We start from the raw sequence: 19,799 nt of genomic DNA, 5'->3' as shown, positions 1-19,799 counted from the left end.
GGAAAGCAGGACATGTCCCTTCCCTTCCCTATTCCCCACCTGCACACCTCTGATGGAGGTGCTAATAAGTGACACAGCTGAAGTGTGAGCAGCTGGAGGATGGGGATGGAGAAATGTTTGATGTGGCAGGGAATCACTAAAGGCCTCACCAGTCCCTGAATACTTAAGAGATGATTCATGGTAGTGGTCAGGTTGAACTCCTACAGATTTGCTATAGTGGGCTGAGCAGTTTAATACAAGCTCTTTTATCCAAGGGCTTTGCTTTTTTATTCAGCAGTTTTTATCTTTGTGATTATGGATAATTTGCATATATTGGGTCTGAGGGACTTCTGCCTTTGTGTTTCTACTTGTCATAGTTGGTAGATAAATAAATCTGAAGCCAAGAAGACCTGAGTTCAATTCAATTTCTGAAAATTACTGTATAAATCACTTCCCTTTTCTGAACCTCAGTTTCCTCATTTATAAACTATGAAAAAGGAAAAAAGGCTTTCATCCTATTTTCTCCTTTAGTACCCACCCTGCCCTGCCAGGACTAGTACCCTCATCTTGTCCTTTTATCTGCCCAGTAAACACTACATCTCACCTTTATACAATCCTTTATCTCTGTCTCTTCCATACTTTAAACATTTGACAAATGGATTTCTATTAGGGCATTTTATTAATTGCCTGCAAGAATTTAATGTGTCTATTTGCACTTTAAAGAGGGCCTTAAATGCCTTAACCCAAAACAGTAACTAAGGGTAATTTCAAGTACTTCTTTGCAGATATGTATGTGCAAGGCAATACAAAAGTCAAGGACTTGAGCTAAAACCAGTGGCAGAAAGAAACTCTAAGAAATCAGCCAGAAGCTTGGTAGGAATAATGGACTGACATCACCAGAAAACACCAATAACTCCATAGAACTGGAGATTTGAGTCGCCCATCCATGTACATGTCCTGGTCATATGTCTTCCATATGTGTATATTTCTTTATGTATGTTCTTCAAGTGTATTTACTCTTCCTTTTGATGACACATGGGATTTTAGAAGGCTGCCCCAGATTTGTAAAGGAAATGTTTTACTGCTACTTTTTTATGATCTTGTTTCATGAAATGTCTCTTATTTGAACTAGTTGTGCTCAGACTAATAAAGGTAAACATACTGGTTATGGCTTGTGAGCTATGGCCTTCACTGGTTACAGACAGACACAGTAGTGTAACCTTGTCTGGAGAGTTCACATTGTCAAGAGCGTATCAGAATCCTTTAAAAACCCAAGTTTCTAGGAAGAACATTAAGTTTGGGGAACATATTAATTCTCTGCACTCCCAGCATTTTGGCTTCCTAAACTTCTAAGTTCTGCATATTTGTCTCTGACAAATGAACGATTCTCAAACACTCTCATAAAAGATTAGCCTGGCTTTGGGAGTATGTCCTCCTTATCCTAACCCTTCACCAAAAATTCCCCTTCCATTTCTCCTTCCCATAACATAATACCAGTTACTAAAACATATTAGGACCATAGATTTATCTGAAAGGACCTCAGAGGCCATGCTGGTTCTCCCTGAGGGAGACCTCAACCTTTACATACGTTGTTCTCCTGCTCATCTCTCATCTCTCTAGCTTTTCAAACCCATCCTTGATGTCCTACCTTAAGTTCCACCTCCTTCACAAAACCTCTAACCATCTTACGCAATATGGATTTCTCCTGTCTCTGAACTCTTACATGTAACATTTCTTCTTTTTCCAATCTGTGGAAGGGCTGTGGATACGTCTTCCTAAGCATCCTCCCCAAGTTAGATGCCACAAAAAAAGGCTAAGGCTGGAAGATTCTAACTCCAGAAAGAACCAGAAACACTGAGTTATTCAAGAGGAGTCAGAATTTAGTTACTGGAGAAGTGAAGTTCTAAAACAAGTGACCAGAAAGGGTAAAAGTGGCCCAAATAGAAGTGTGGGTCATTACTAGGACCTAGTGGAGTTCAAGGTATGATACAGAAGAGCCATGTTCTGGAAAGTCAGGAATAAAGTATCAATACAGAGACAGCAGAGAGTGGTTGGGTTCTATACAAAACCCAACATAGTCTGAAACACTCAACTTCTAGGGCTTGAAAATGTGTTTTTATACTAAAAGATGATAGGTTAGAGCTACATACATGGTACCTTAAATTTATCCAGTCTATTTGCATTTTACAGATTGCAAATAGGAGGCTATCCTTTCCTTCTAAATTAGCTACAACTGGACAGTTCTCACTTGCTCCTATCATCATCACTCTTATAAGCAACAGCTGCCTTTAAACTGTAGCATCAGCAGCTGACACCAGAAGACTTAATGTCTGTTATTCATATAGTCCTACCATGAAGCACATCATGTCATATAAATGTGATTGCCCAAGGTTGTCTGTGGACATAAAGTTATATCCATGGAACACAAGTTCTGGCTGTTTTTACCAATCTAGAAAGGCTCTGAATATGAGGCCTGTGTTGGACTGTGGATCTGTGGTCTGAGGATCAGCCTGGTTAATTTTAGGAAGGCTTTTTACCAGAAAGCCACAGCAACATGCCATAGCAACTAATGAAGACTACTTACTAAGGTATGGAAGTATATTGGAATTAAAGAAGGCTTAATCTACACTAATGAAATCATGAAAGTAAGAACAAATTTTAGCACTTCATGTAGATGCTACATGTAGTGTGTTTGTATCTGTGTGCATGTGTACATGAGTGTGTATGTGTATTTTATTTAACTATGGCAAATAGTTGATAGAACCAGACAAGTTATGGTTCAATGAGACCATAAACTCCTGAAGGGAAGTGTCTATGTCTTCTAACCCAATTGTATCCCTTTAGTAACTGGTACAGTGCCAAATAGCACACAGTAAGAGTTAAAAAAATGACTCAATGAATTAATATTATCCTCAAAAGATGCCAGTAAGTGCCCCTTTGTCTGAGCCATTAGATGAATGAACCAGGGTTGAATTATTTCCTCCTAATGAGGACTTCTTTAGTAATGGCCAAATCTAGGGATGCTTTGCAGAGTGACTGAGCTATACATGGCTTTCCTGAAATCTATAATTCAAAAAATGTAGTCCTCACATGAAGAATGGATTGGGAAATGAAGAAACTGATCTATTAATTGCTCTATTAATCTATTAACTTGGAATTAAAATATCAGTTAAAGAAGGAATCTCTGCCAAGTCCAATTTCTAACACTACGTGGAGGAAATTAGGGGGCCAAATGCAAAGGTGATAGATTATGGAAACAGAGTCTGAACAAGAAGGCTGTTAAAATTAGGAGGGAGGGGATGGCTGTTATTTCTCCTAGATTGTTCCTAATCAGGAAACAGATGATTTCATTTCCACTCAAACTGCCCCAGGGACAAGTTTATGTTAAACAATTTTATATTTATTTAATGTCAAAAGTAACTCTGTCTGGGACCAGCAGGAAACAAATAGTTGGAAGTCTGATCAAACAAGGGGAAGTTTGGTTGCACCATACCACTCTGAGGCTCTTCTGTGATTAAACATTTGAAATCAAGTCATTTTAGGATTTATTGATAGAACTTAAATCATTTTAAATCTCTTGGCTTCTCATTAGCAAATCCAAGTTTGGTGCCAGTCAGCAGTCAACATAACTTTATTAAAACTGCTTATCAAAATTTTTACTTTGCAATCCACATTTTGTTTTGATTATTAATATTTCCTTCTTTTGTATAATTAAACTTTAGTGTGTGGGCACAGTATTCAAAATATGACATTTAACTAAAATAATCTTCCATTTCTGGAGTTCTGAAAGTCTAAATGAAAAGAAAATAAGATTGTCATTCTATTTACAAAAAGCAAAAACAAAAACCTCCCAAACTTCTTTCCAAATAATTCTCACTAGGGAAAATCTGTATTGTTTCTCTAATAAGACAGATGATCATCAAGAGCTTTAATTGATTGGCAACTACAGTATATCAGTCCTTCTGATTTGAATATGTATTTTAATTTTAGGAGTAGGAAAGTATTAGATACATTTTACCAAAGGGTATAACTTTTGTTCCATGGAGGATTCCTTTAAACTTATGCATTCTTTGTTGCTGAATAATAATATCATGAAGATGGAGATGACAATTTGCTCAAAACACAAGTGATTTTCCTATATGATAAATTCTTGATTATCTCTACCACTGGAGTTGAGCAGTGGTTTAAAGAAGAGCGTAATAAAAACAATTTATATTTGAATTTGGAGTACATTTTAATATTTGTTCCCCAGAAGATTTACTTTCTGATGTTTTTCTTAGATTAAAATGAAAATGAGTTTGCATTTCTTTAATTTAATATATACCCATTGATGGTAGACAGAAATAGCCTAAATGTGTACTAGGTAGATGGGAAAAGCCAATATGAGATAAAAATACATAATCCATTATTGTGGTTGATCCTAAGTATGTAAATCACAGGTGGATAATGGGAAAAGTGACCATATTTCTATAGGACTTTGATGGTGAATAAATAATGCCTTGTTTCCTTCCTCTCATGGTAGCTTCCAGTATAAGATCATTCCAGACCTTAATCCACATCCAAATACAGGATTTGAAAGTATATTAAGCTCTTACCTTGTCCTTATCATCAAATTCCACATTCTAGAATTATCCAAATCCTGGTCCTTTCCATAAGAAATCTGCTACACCATGTGCTTGCCTTCAAAATGAGTTTGGTTTGTTAAAGAATGAGTGAATGAAAAACATTTGAGTGTAAACTCAAATGTTTCTTTCTTTTCTTGTGGACCTATTAGTGCATATGTGGGAGTAGGTACAAAATCGGAATTCAATAAAAGCTTGCTAATTGATCAGTGTGAGTTTTCCAGGAGTTATACATGCTACAAAGGCATAGAATTTTACCTTCACTGTCTGCAGTGGTCCTAACAGTTTCTTCTATTTTGTGTTCCATTTTATTCATGGAATCACTGGATTTCACAGTTGAAAGGGACCTCAGTAGCCAGCTAGTCTAAGCCACACCTGAAAAAGAATCCCTACTACAACTACACAAGTGACACGTAGCTTTTGAATGAAGGTGGCCATTGAGAGGGAACCCAGTAACGTCTAAGAAAACTGACTTCCCTTTTGAATAGATCTAATTGTTATGAAATTTTCCATGATGCTGAGACTACATTTGCCTCTTTGCAACTTCTACCTATTGCTCCAGGTTCTGCCCTCTGGAATCAACCAGAACAAGTATATTTCTTCTTCCACATGACAGTCTTTCAATTTGTGAGGTTCCTGCTGATGCCTGCCTGACGCATGGCATATCTCAAAGTCAGGATGATGCCAGAGAAAGAACATTTTCCATCATAACCCTGTTTCCTCTGATCAGTGTTCATGGTACTAAGCAATGCTGCACTCATCCAGAAGAGCCAGAAACCTACATAGTGCAGTTTGATAGATACCTAACCCTGCTTGCCCCTCTCCCCATCCAGTCTTAGTGATCTGCTCTTAAAGCAAAAAAAAAAAAATCTCACCAATAGCAAAATTCGCTGGAAGTACGGTATTGTTTCAAGAGTACTACTGCTAAAATACAAACATATGACCTAAGAAATGAAACAACATGCTAATCCACTGTAATATTGGCATGAATTAGCTCATTAGTTAACAAATTGCCATATACTGTAGAAGTGGAGAGAGAATGAAATAACTCATAATATGGAATCCAGAACTAGGGAATTTTAATCTGGGAGGGGAAGAAGAAATTGAACAGGAAAATACTTTTGCCTTGAGGTGATGAACCTCAGAAGCTCATCTCTGAGGAAATCTAAGACCTCATCTAAGCCAATCTAAGACTGGCTCCTGCCAATCTAGGCTAGAGTTCATTCTCCTTCCTTAGGGATTCTTAACCTTGTGTCAGGAACCCCTCTGGAAGTCTGGTGAGACCTAGGGACCCCTTTTCAGAATAATGTTTTTAGATGCTTAAATTATACAAATAGAATTCAAAAGGAAAGCAAATACATTGAAGTCATCAAAATGCTTTTTAAAAAACATTCATAGATCTCAGTTTCAGAACCCTTACTTTAGCTGAAAGAGCAACATAGCACTCGAGCTGAAAAGAGTACCCCAGCATTCCACCTAAAGAGACTGCAGTACCATCCAGCTGAGCCAGTGGCTGAAGGTGGTAAAGGATTCTAGGTGTCTATCAAAGAGGATGTCCAAAAAAAGCAGTGAATCAGCATGTGCAGCAGAAATAACGCACTGTGAGAAGAGACCAGAAGGAGAGCAGCTTGTCTGACTTATTCCAGTAGCAGCTTCTCAATGACCACATGGTCTGTTGTGTCTCAATCTGGTAGCAGTCCTCAGTAGCTGAGTCCACTGTCAGGATCAGCCATGTACAACAGCCTTTCTGGTCCAGCCCAAGAGAAGCAGAAGTCATGTGATGTGCTAGATCCAGTCCAGAAGCAGACTAACCCATACAGCCCAGATATGTCCCCTCGCTAGAAAAAAGCCCAGTAGGCCAGTGGACTGACCCATTCATCACTGATAACACGCCTGTAGTGAATCTTGGAAGGATCTACTAGAAAATGAAGAAAGAACACTGAGGCTCTGGGGTTCCAGGCAGTAAGCTGCAATCCCTACACATATTACCTACATGAGTGCCTCACTGTCACTATACCATGCTCCCTCTTTGTGACTCTGCGTTTGTATTGGTGGGCGAGTGTACTTCTGGTTTAGGATATGATTCATTGTAATGATTGCTTTTGCTAAGCTAGTGGAGTAAATGTCCTTGCTGAAGAACTAATAGGATGATTGCCAAGGGAAGTACACCAGTGGAGGTTGTGTTAGAAGTATGGTCATCTAAGGGTTACCCCCAGAACTCTGAAAATAGCAGCACTGGCTTCTTCAGAAACTCAACTTTCTAGCGCTATGGTAGAGTGGAGTACTGAGCCAATGAGGATACATACTATGCTTAATGCTTAAAATTGCACTGAGATTTCCAGGACAACTTGTATTTGATAAACATGATCTGACATAGTTTAACACCACAGAAGTAGAGTGAGCAAATGTATCATCTGTTACACTATCTAGATTAACTCTTTTTCATAAATGAGGGTCTATATTGATTAAAATTGTTAAGAATAAAATATGTTTTAATATCTATAAATATGTTTTCATTTCACATATCTTATATTTAACATCAGGGATGCTGATCAGTCAACTCTTCTCTATAATGACTTTCTAATTAAGCAAAATTGTTTTGCCCAATCTAAGACAAGCTCACCCTTCATGATAGAAATGCAAATAGAACTCTAATCCATGAATTGGTTAATCGCTCTTGCCTGTGGCTGACATCAGTCAGCACTTGGTTGTTAGCCACAGTATTTTAATTTATTGTTTCCTCTACTTGGAAACCTCACAATAGACGGAAAATGGTTATTAGGAAGTCTCAGTGTTTTCTGATAATTAAATATTTTTTTGTGGTGGGCTATCATTCCTTTTCCCCAAGAAAGTATTCACTGTGATTGCAATTAGATATGAAGTTTCTATAGGTTTTGAGGGGGAAAAAAGGATTAAAAAATAAATTTATTGGCTCAGTTGGATCCTTGCCTTGGGAGCAGCCAGTTAGACTAAATGACAGTGTTCTCGTCAGCTTAAAGTAGCTTTAGCTCTTTGAAGACAAAAATGTTCACTCTAGTGAAAATCTAGTCCAGATATATTTTGTTTCTCTAATCCAGAATCAGCAATCTATTTAAATCTACTTTAATCACTGTAGTTTTTTAAAAAGATCAGCTCCTAACAAACACGTATGCATTGCTACTAATTTTACAGGTCCAACGAGCACCTAATTTTAGAAAAATGGCAACTCTTCATTGTTTCCATAGTGTCAAGTTTGAAGGTTGTTAAATAATATTTAACTTGCACATTAGCTAACTATGCAGAACTGATACCAATTTAAGCATTTTGCGTTGACAACCATAATAAAGGGTGTCTTTCTGGAATAATAATCTTATTCATACTATGTTCATTCAGATCTATTTTGTTCCTCCCCAATTACAAATGAAGAGAATGACAATGGTGAGCCAGTCTCATGAAGTGTGGGGATACAACAATTCACTCTGATAAACTGTAAATTACAGTTTGTGGATGACTGCTGTGTATACTAGGAAGCTGGTCGCAGAGTATACCAACAAGGAACTGACAGCAGGAGTGGATGCTGAGAGTTGGCAGGCAAAGATATTCTCAGGAAAGGACAGGAGCAACAGATGCTGATTAAATTCAGAAACAAGAAAGCTGTGAGAGCTGTCATGCCACTGCAATAGGGTAGTCGAGATTATCTCTAATGTGCCTGAATATGGTCTGTAGGAAAGGATTCAGTCATATACTGGCATCCTTGGTAAAACCAAAATACCTCAAATGCCCAAATTCTAAGTTCTTTTGAGTTCTAAGAGCAACATATTCTGCATTTTCCCCAAGATCATCAGGCACTATTAAAGTTATTATCTTGTGTATCTCCCTATTAGGATCACAGCCACTGACAGCTCCTCAATCTCCTGGTTACCACCCGTTACTAGACATTCTCAAAGTGTCAGCAAAGGCCTTTTGTCTTGAGGAACTATAGTTTCTACACTCCATTTGTTCTGCACAATTAAAAGAAGTAGCTGATAAGACAAATTCATTTAAGAAATGGGGATTTTTATAATGAGGCTTTTACTACAGAGAAGAGAGTGGGCTGAAGAATTTTCAAAACCAAGAAGAGCCTATCTCCAAGTTTACTTTTTGTTTCCCCTGAGGGTGGGGAAGAAATTGAGAAATATGGCTTTAATCCACTGGGCTTTATTTTATTTACTTTTGGAACAGATTTGTGATTTATTTAGTGGAAGAAACTCCTAACAAAAAATAACAACAAAAAAGCCTACGTTCGCTGATGCAGAGTCACAACTTATCTATGTTTGATAGTCATAGAAAGTTTACCAGGGCTATGACAGCTTATATAACTTTCTTGGGGCCATGCAATCAGTATGAAAGGCAAGACTTGCATTCAGGTATTTCTGTCTTCAAGTGTGACCTTGTGTCTACCGTACCATGCTGCCTCTGTCTGTTTTTTTTCTAATATTAAAATATAACATAATTTCCATTTGTAAAGATCAAATGATTAATTTCTAGCCTATATGTTTAATGAGTTTACATTTAGATTGATTCTTTTTGGGGTCCAAATGTGAAATGTTAATGTAGCATATGGTCAGCTTTCTTGAGTGAAATCTGCCAAGTGTACACGATTGGCGATATTAGATGAGAAACATACACATTATACTTCCTTTTTTTATTGGGAACTCAAATTTTCCTCTACTTGGTATTCGGCTGCTTTGTTCATTCCACACTCCCTAATAAAGACCTAATAAAGATCTTGACATCTTACCACCTTTACTTTTTCCCTCCAAGGTCTCCAGTGCTGTCTAAGCAAATGAAGTAAAAGTGCCTGTGCTGGCTGGATTGCTTAAAAAGAGCTGCATTAAGACATGGACTCCTGGACTCCAGGAATGCATCGAGTTCAAAAGCAGGGACTTCTTCTGCATAGACAAATGACACAATAGGGAAAGTAGTAGGAAAACGTTAATTAGTACCTATTATGTGGTTCTGAAATGGAGAGTGTCCTCCACTCTCCATAATGGTGTCCTCTTCATCCACTTGAAGGCTTTCAGTGACCTCTTTTATCTGTAAAAAGAAGAAAACTCAGAAAATTCTTTCCCTAAGTTATCTTTAGCAACTCTCAGCAAAAAGGGTGCTTCCTACAGCAAATGTGTATGTTTTCTCAACTGTATCGAATGGATTCATTATTATTTTTAATTATAACAAATTATTTTCAGACACATAACCTTAGTTTTGAAAGTGAAAATTTATAGGGTACACCCAGCTTTGGTTTTTGTACCTTTAATAAAGTCTGTAACACACAGCTGTCAAGAAAAATTAAGGTTTAAGGAGGTGTAATTTCTCTGGAGGGAATGACTTCTACTACAATTTATTTGAATAAGAATAAAGAAATACATTCAGGTCTCTACTGGTATGAGTCTTGGAGATTTTTGTGTTTTATTCATTCTAGGACAGAACAACAAGGTGACCTCAACATGAGATCAATGACCTGGAGAATTGAGTTGGTTATTTAGATAATTCAAGCAAAAACAAACCCCTCCCTAATCTTTTACCTGTAATAACTAGATAATTGGAAAGGATGTGGGGAAAGGGAGAGAGGTAATTAATTACCCAGATAATTACTTAAATTCTCCATTTTACTCTGCATGTCTAGATGCTGCTTCAGCGTGAATTCATAGGTGGGTTTTTTTTTGGACTCTGGATAGTACCTTTAGTGCTCTAATTAAAAGACATTTTATCTGGTCAACTAGAAAGACAATGGCAATAATATAAAATGGGTAATGCAATAAGAATCTTAGTTATACACATATGTTCTTTAATTGCCAGTGGCTCTGCTCTGGGATTTGGGTGGAATGCCAAGGAGTCATTATTTTATATTTGCACTGTAGAAAGTCAGGCCAATGTGTGCTGACCTTGAGCTCAATTTAGCTTCCTGCTTTTTTTGTCTCCCATTCCTCATATTTAATGGAATAAGACTAATTATTTACATTTTATGACCATAGTTTTAATATTAGAATGTAATTGGTGAGTAATTGGTCCAATGTGGATTATCAAAAGAAGCCAAATTGAAATACATCTCTAAGTCTGCCACCTCCAATCTGAGTAATGCAAATTGATAAGGGAATGGAGAGCCAGTACTTTCATTTCCTCACCTCACTCTATTACTAGATTTGGGGATGTTTCATTACTTATTAGCGCCTCCAAAAGAAAGGGGCAACATAGGGACTCTTCTGCCTCTTGTGATGCAAATCTACATTTGTATCAGAAAAGAAATAGTTCACTGATGTGACCTCTAAAGGTATAAAATGTAGGATTTATCTTACTAGGTCAGACCAGTATTTCCTTCTAACCTGACAATTTGTTTCTCGTTGTGGAATCAAGAAAAAGTCACAAGCATGTTTCCATTGATGTCAAAATAATCGTTAAATGTAATTAGAGATTTGTCCTTAAACATACCAATTTCCTCTAATGAGGATTCTATTATGGATCTATCCTCCTGATTTATAAAAAAATCTTTTTTGGAATAGATTGATATTTTTAATCAGTAGTTCTGATAATAGTAAGTTCAATTTTCTACCTGTATTGTAATTCAATTGAAGAATTCATTGACCATTTATTAAGAACCTATTATGGCAAGTCATTATGCTAGGCCCTGGCCAGACAGAGATAAGGAACAACATGATCTCTGCCCTCAAACACTTCACAATCTAATTGGTGAAATATAACATGGACATAAATAAATGTAATGCAAGGTAGAATGTGACTGAGGGCAAAAACGAGCAAGAAAAAAATTGTTCTTGGGAGAATTTGTGGGGAGATACCAAGTGAGGCTTCATGGAATTGATATCACCAGAGTAGAATCTTTAATAAAGAAAATAATTTTGAAAATTTCGATGAAGGAGTACATTCCAGTAACTGAGGTTGCTCTATGTGAGTGCATAGAAGTAAAAGATCAATCACTCAACAATTACAGAGCACAGATACTGGGCTTAGAATTTTTAATCCCCCAAAGACACAGGTTCGAATCTAGCTTCAGAAGCTAGCAAAGTGTAGGCTTTAGTTTTTTATGGAGATTGAACTTGAAGACCTCTAAATCTATGATCTTATGTACCTGTAATCATTTATTAGCACCTATTATGTGATAGGTGCTGAGAGTACAAAGATGAATTTGAAACAATACCTGACCTCAAGAAGTTTGCATTTAAGTGGGGAAGATGACATATATACAGATACACAATTACCCATTAGTAGTACAGTTGGTGGAAAAGGTTGGAAAAGTGGCTGGAACCAGAAAGTGGTGAGCTGTGAAGGGCTGGTCTGTCATATACATACATACATACATATATGTATATCTATATGAAGCAGAGAAAGGTCAGACCTGGACCTTAGGAAGACTGCTTTTTTAGTAGCTGGGTAAAATAAGGAGTTGTACAGGTGGCAGGAAGAGCAGTAAGGGGACTACTGCAACAGCCTTAATTAGCGAGGCTTAGAACCTTAACAAAGAGAAAGGGACAGATGGGAGAGATACCATGTACAATCATATCTTATACTGTCCTACATTTACTTTTTTCAGATTTAAGGGGATGTTCCCCAATTCTATAACGAGAACAATCCATATTCGCCCTATTCCTTTACTTATGTTTCAGTCACAATCACTTTCTCTTCATCTTTCCAAACCAAAGAATTACAAAATGTGAAGCTTCATAAGATTTTTTTAAGAGCTAGCAGAGACCTTAGAAATTATCTAGTTCAACCACTTCATTTTACTGATGAGGGAACCAAAGTCTAAAGAAGTTATGGAAATTGTTTAAGGTCACAAAGGAAGCTAGAAAGAGATCTACCAGTGGCCCACACAGGCCAGTCTCAATACCTGGAATGTACTCCTTCATCTAAACTTTCTAAATCCTTTTCTTAATTAAAGATTCTGCTCTGGTGATATCAATTTCATGAAGCCTTACTTGGTCTTCCTCCACAATTTTCTCAAACTGCAATTTTTTTGTGCTTCCTTTTGCCCTCAATTACATTCTGCCTTGAATTACATCTATTTGTGCACATTGTGTATTTTACTGATTAGACTGTGAAGTGTTTGAGGTAGGGATCATATTGTTCATCTCTGTCTAGCCAGTACCTGGCACAACATCTCGCCCTGATAGGTTCTTAATAAATGGTCAATGAATTCTTCAATTGAATTACAATGCAAGTGGAAAATTGAACTTATTACCCAAAGAATTACTACTGATTGAAATTCTTAACATATTCCAAAGAAAGGTTTTAAAAAAAAAAATTAGGAGACTAGAAACTCATGATCTGACACTCAGTCGAGCCCTTTCTGTATGACTCCTCTCTGTCCCTAAACTTTCTAGTCTGTAGCATTAAAGAAGCATTCCCACCCTTGATAGTACAGTTGTGTTTAGAGAGGTTTAGTTTTGATGTTAGACCTTCTCCAGTTCCATGATGCCTTTATTGTACTGTGCTAGCCAGGACTTTAAACAGCTTTCCAGGAGCTGATAAACTTTAGTTTCAGGTTAGTTACATTTTGCTGTTTTCCTTGCAAATTAAGGTTACTCCTTCCCCTTCGACTGACTCTTACCATTACTTCTAAGTAAGACACAAAGCCTTTTAGAGCTGAGTAGGAACACAAAAGCACTAGGATGCCACAACCATCCCAACCCAGTCAGATACTTTTTATACTGGCCCAACTACTTGTAGTTAGATAACTTATCATAGAAACAGGGTTGAAGAACAAGGCTTATAATCACTAGGTCTCCAAGCATCCCATGGATAACACAGCATATTAGGTCCTAGAAGAGATTCAGTACTAGTGATGAGTTGTGGAAAATAGGAAACAGACAAGTGAAATGACATAACGGTACGAGACTTCTTCAGTCAACCTGACGTATTTGTGCTAACAGGCCTAAGTAGAAAGCAGTAGATAATTAAAAAAAAATTTTTTTTTAATTGGCTATGGATGACAGCTATAATTTATTTTGGGAGCAGATTCCCTTTACTAATTATATTATTCATAAACTGAAATTAAAATTAGTTGGCATTCATGAACAGGCTCCAGATGAGATCACCCGGATCACAGGGAGGTTGCAGGGATCATACTGAGTGGTGAGTGGGAGCCAGTTTGGGGTTAAGGAGCCACCATAAATAATTTAATTCAAGAAAACAAGTGTTGACAAAGGACTACTACGTACAAGTCATGATGCTAAACCCTGGGGATACAAAGGCAAAATAAAAAGCATTTCTGCTCTGAAGGAACCTACATTCTAGTGGACATGATAAATTCAGGTACATAATAAAAATAATGGAAAGAAAATCGAAGAGAAAGAGAACACTAACTGCTGGAAGAGTAAGAGAAGGTTGAGAAAGCTCCCTGGAGGAAGTCACACTTAGAGTTGAGCTTTGTATGAAGTCAAGGATTCTGACATGAGGCATGTGGAATGTTATCAGAATATAAGCTCAATGACAGCAGAGAATTTTTTTTGTTGGTTTGTTTTTGCTTTGTTTTTCGTATCTCCAACATAGCACGGTATCTGGCGTATAGTTAATGCTCAGTAAAGGATTTCTGTTTGATTGTTAGGGAACAGCTTGTAAAAATGCATGGAGGTGAGAGATAGACTACAAATTCTGGGGAGTCAGTAGTAGTTTTTAAGTAACTAGGGGCTCAGTGGATAGAGTGCTGGGCCTGGAATCAGGAAGCCTGAGTTCAAATCCTGGTCTCAGAAACTTATTAGGTATGTGACCCTGAGCAAATCACTTAACTTCTGTTTGCCTAAAACAACTGAAAAAGGAAATGGCAAACTACTCTAGTATCTTTGCCGAGGAAATCCCAAGGACAGTATGGTCCATGGAGTCAAAAAGAGTTGGAAATGATTTAACAACAACAAATGCTTTCAAGATGGCTAGGTGGTGCAGTGGATAAAGTGACAGGCCTGAAGTCAGGAAGACTCTTTTGAACTCTTTCTGAGTTCAAATCTGTCCTCAGATATTTACTAGCTGTGTGAGTCACTTGTTTGCCTCAGTTCCTCATGCATAAAAATGAGCTGGAGGAGGAAATGGCAAACTGGTCCAGTATCTTTGCTAAGATACTGGTTCATGAAGAGTTGGACACAATAGGAAAGAAACAGTAGTTTTTTTTTGTTTGTTTGTTTTGGGTAGGAATGGAGAATTCATGAAGGGAAATGGTATATGGTGAAGCTGGAAAGGCAGACAGGAGATAAGTAGTGGTATTTGTTAAATGCTAGGATAAAAAAACTTGTATTTTCCTGTTGGCAATGGGATAGGAAGCCTGAAAGCTTTTGAGTTAGGGAATGATAGGATCAGACCTGTTTCTTGCATAGATTATTTTGGCAGCTGTATAAAAGATGGAATAGAGTCTGGAAGAAGGGATACCAACAAAAAATCTCTTTGTATACACAGTGAATCAGACAAGTGGTAATAAGGAGTTAACTGGATGAGCAGAGGATGAGGGAGAATTGCCAAGGATAATTTTCAGCATATGAACCAAGGGGTAAGACTGGAGGCTAATGCATAGTAGGGTCAATATAAGTGTAAATAAGCTTAGAGAATACTGACTAGGGCACAAATCAAAGGAGAGCTCAAAGAGGACTATGGATCCCATATGACATTTTCCTAGCTCCTACTTTTATTCCCAGATGGAAAGTACAATCAGTTATATTACTAAATATGACCAGGGGTAGGAGTCAAATTACAAAATACCCATGTAATTGGGAGTAGTGTTTGCCAGTGTTCCTTTTGGCTGCTGATGTTAAAAATTAGTATTTTTTCTAAGGGAGGTTCTAGGATACTTGAATATGTCCTTTAGAGAAGTCCTTCTTTACACCATAGCATTAAGAGGTATATCTTTTACAGAGAATGTAATGATAACTGTACAGGACTTAATAAGAGAGCCATGTGTAAATAGTTTCATGGTTTTATGCTATTTTGTCTGGGAGACACCATGATCATGGGATGGTTCTTTTTTTTTTTTTAATTAACACTTCTGTTTTTTTTTAAGAGTATAGAACACCAGCAAAGTACCCATTGTTTGAACTGGGTAGTACTAGTCTTTATCCCATATCATATAATATAGTTTTATAAAGCAGTTTATATCTAAATCTTACAAGATCAAAAGGTATATAGTACAAATAGTATTGCCTTAATTTCCTAGATGTGGAACTTGAGGTTGAGAGATATTAAGTGATTGCCCTTTGTCAAAGTGAGAGTCAAACAGTAGATCAGACTCATACCTCCTGACCCCAACTACAGAGTTCTTTTCTCTGCATCATAGCACTCTGCAGTCTTCTAATACATTTACATTCTCAGTTGTTTTATATTTACCTCTTTGTGTATCTTACTGACTCTCCTTACTGTGAGAACCATGAAGGCAGTGACCATGTTAATTGTATCTTTGAATCTCTCCCAGACTTAGTATCATGCTTTTAAATAGGAGAAACTTAATAAACGTTTAATGAATGAACTGATAACTCTTTGGATGAAGTCTCTTATTTTTGTTTCTTTTGCTGAATTCATTACATATCTCCTCTTGGAATTCCCATAAATTTAAGAGTTTCTCTCAAAGTCACCTAATATTAATGTTTGTTTAGAAAGAAGGAGAAATAAAATACCTTGGATTGTAGGGTATCCTTGAAAGATAAAAAAACAACCTGGGGGTTATTGCCTTTTAAGTTATTTAGAAATCTGTTGAAGGGTAAAAATGCAGGATTATGATTAGTGTCAAAAAAGCATTAAGAGCTGTATCTTTCACCTTGAGAATGCTGGAATGACAATGTTTTACAGGACTTAATAAGAGGAGATTGATGTGCAATTTTTGTCTACACTATTATATCTGGGCAGCACTATCCTCATGGGATGGCTCCTTTTTTGCCTTATTATTAGCACTTTATCTTTTCAGAACATAGAATACCAGTGGGTAAAGGACTGCACATTATTTGAATCAAAAAAGAGGTAATAAAATGACATTTCTTCGGCTGCATGATACATATGTGTATATTTGAGCATATTACATATGTAGATATACATGCATATATGTATATGTATGTATGTGTATGTGTATACCTGTAGCTATCAATCACCTTACTAATTCTGCTAACTTAGCCAATGGTGGGTCTGATGGGAGCTTGGGACAATCTTCCTTGAGACTTTATGTTTCTGAAACATTTTAAAATTTACAGAAAGACATTACTGGCTTCAAAACAATGTACGCAAATCTCTGACTTATTTACTTAATGCTCATACTATTTCTTTAACTCTTGATAAATTATTTAAGCTCTCTGCCTCAGTTTCCTCATTTGTAAAATGAAAAGGTTGGATCTGATGGCCTCAGGTCCATTCCAGCTTTAAATCCATGATTCTGGTATAACTCATCAAGGGAATACCATTCTTTTCCTCTTAACAAGACTTCTAATTTTATTTAATTTAAATAACAGTACAAGGTAACATAACCTTTGAATAAATTATATAAAAATTGGAGTTGTGATAGCATGATGAAGACATAATTCTTTGATTACCACTCTGAAAGAGAAAAGGATTCAGTTGTGCAAAGCATTAATGAACTTTTGTACATTCTGTAATACATGTCTATTAATGCTGACAATGAACTTACTATTACTATCTGTCTAAAGGCTTACTACATGCATGTGTCTGTAATACAGAAATAATCTTTCAGTACTAACAACACAGACAAAAAGATGAACTGAAAAGATGGAAGCTTCTTTTGAGGCAGGGGGTCATACACCTTAGTTTATGGTTTTTAAACATAGGATTTGGCTTTTGAGATAACTTACATACCACTTACACTATAACCTTCACTATACAGATGGGGAAACTGAGGTTTGGAGAGTTTAAGTGTAATACAGGTAGGTATATGCCAAGGTAATGCAGGCAGGAAGTAGAAGAGCTAGAATATTTAAATAAAGATCCTCAGGACTTCAAATTCAGTCCTCTTTTATTACACTATATTGCTTTTTGCTCTCAATTAAACATGAGTCATTAGATTTTTAAATTGAAGTAAATATGGTGTGAATTAGAGTTCCCAAGCAAAAAGCATTATGACAAATTCTCTGTATCATGCTTTAAAATTTAAAACAAGCAGATATCAAACTCTCAAATTTTTGAAAATAAGACCATCCAACTTAAATCTCTCAAACTGAGGCAACCTGGTGGCTCCATGGATAGAGTGCTAAATCTAGAGTAGAGGTTCCCAAACATATGGCCTACTTCCCCCCTTTTAAAAAAAATTATTCAGCACCTCCCTGGAAATTTATTTTCTTTAATCCTTTAATTTTTTAAATTTGCACCACTTCAAAAAAAATAAAATAATTATATATTTTTAAAAATGGTACATCTCAAATTTAATAATTTATTGTCAATTTGTGGGGTTTTTTCAGCTTGAAATTTTGATGGTGCAATACTGAGTCATGTAACCATACAGTATTGTATTATAAACAAGTCATTACACATACATATTCTTATTGATGCATGCTGAATTTCCCAACAATGTCCAAAGACCTGTCAGAGGGCTTGACCACTGGTTACAACTTGCATTTTGTCTATTTATTTGGGAAATATCGTAATCATTATGACTTTAACTCTTTGACACAATAAATGAAATATGTATGAATGGTTTTTCAAAATTTTCTTATCTTTTTTTCTTTCCCTATGCTTCTACTGTCCTCTTATTTTTATTCAGCACCCAGCCCCAAGTGCTTCTGAGGCTGCTACTGCCCCCATCTTTCCAGAGCCCTCTCCAGGGGCTCTTTTGTCTACTTTGGGAACCTATGATAGAGACAGGAAAATGTGAGTAAAATTCTGCCTCTGTAACTTACTGTGTGACCCTTCATAAGTTACTTAACTTCTCTCTGTCACAATTTTCTCATCTAACAGCACCCACTTTCCAGAGTTATTATGAGAATAAAAGGAGATAAAACATTACTGTATTGTATTATAATTATATTAAAATCATTATATTTAAGGTATTATACAACTGCTTGATGTTGTTATTTTATGGTATTACTTCACTGAATTTAGCATTGAAATAGAATCATTGTCATATAACGCAAACTCCTTGAGGGCAGGGCCTCTTATTCTGTCTGTGTGCTTGGTGCTTAACATAATCCCTGGAACATAGTGTTTTCAGTCATTTTTCAGATGCATCTGACTCTTCATGACCTCATTTGGGGTTTTCTTGGCAAAGATATTCGAGCGGTTTGTCATTTCATTCTCCAGCTCATTTTCCACATGAGGAGACTGAGGAAAAAGGGTTAAGTGACTTGCCCAGGGTCACTTAGCTCAGAAGTGTCTGAGGCCAGATTGAAAGTGAGTCGTTCTGATTCCAGGCTCAACACTCTCTTCACCGCACCCCGTATCTGCCTGGAACTTAATAAGCCTGCAGCTTAATAAATGTTACTGAACTGACTGATCATTATTCATATTTACAAAGCACTTTCAAAATGCAAAAAAGTGGCCTGATGAAGTAAGTGGTACAAGTATAACTGTTTCCATTTTAGAGATGAGGAAACAGGTACAGAGAGCTAAGTGACTACGTATGCTCAGGCCATTTGTTGTTAATACCAGTTATCTTCTTTAAGGATACAACCTCTAAGAGTAGCAGAGGTAAAAGGGACTTTGGTGATTAGTACAACTTCCTCACTGTGTGAATAAGGAAAATGATTCCTAGGGAGATTAAGTGAAGGACTCCCTCCAAGTCACACAGCAAGTTAGTGACTAAATTAGAGTCAGACTCCCGGTTTCCTGGCTTTTCCTCCAGTGTTTTGCAACTCTGCCATACTGCTTGGCTGTGAGGTCCTACTTCACAATTTTCTGTAAATATGCTCAAAATGTACAACAGGTTTTCACTATTGTTCTAGGTGAAAACAATCATTACTTTTCTTGGAATTGAATAATTTCCATGGATTATCATACTAAGGTTTAAAGAGGTAATTTTTTTTTAAACAATATAATTTACCTTCGGAAAGAAACTAGATAGTTTGGTATTCACCTTAACAAAGTACTTCATCTACTGTGTATGGAAAAGCTTCCCTACATGATTAATTTGCCCTTAATAGCTAACTAAAAAAAAAAAATTAACATCCCTATCATTTATGTATACTTCGGGGAATCTTAGTCCCTCACAGGAAAAATAAGTGCACTGCTTCTTAAAGATATTCTAAGAGGTCTAAA

The 19,799-nt window shown here is 36.6% G+C and overlaps 1 protein-coding gene across 12 annotated transcripts in view; it reads right to left on the bottom strand.

Annotated features, from left to right (window-relative positions):
• The window catches only part of NCKAP5 (NCK associated protein 5), a 1,146,457-nt gene that overhangs the window by 97,533 nt on the left and 1,029,125 nt on the right, over positions 1–19,799 (bottom strand). For all 12 annotated transcript variants that reach the window (XM_072613277.1, XM_072613276.1, XM_072613278.1 and 9 more), the window contains one exon: positions 9,566–9,656. In XM_072613277.1, coding sequence (XP_072469378.1) covers positions 9,566–9,656 — 91 coding nt within the window. The remainder of the gene's footprint in view (positions 1–9,565; positions 9,657–19,799) is intronic.

Source organism: Notamacropus eugenii, chromosome 5 (genome assembly GCF_028372415.1).
Source record: "Notamacropus eugenii isolate mMacEug1 chromosome 5, mMacEug1.pri_v2, whole genome shotgun sequence".
NCBI classification, from domain to species: domain Eukaryota; kingdom Metazoa; phylum Chordata; class Mammalia; order Diprotodontia; family Macropodidae; genus Notamacropus; species Notamacropus eugenii.
The sequence above is the reverse complement of the archived record's forward strand: the minus strand, read 5'-3'. Positions and strand labels throughout refer to the sequence as shown.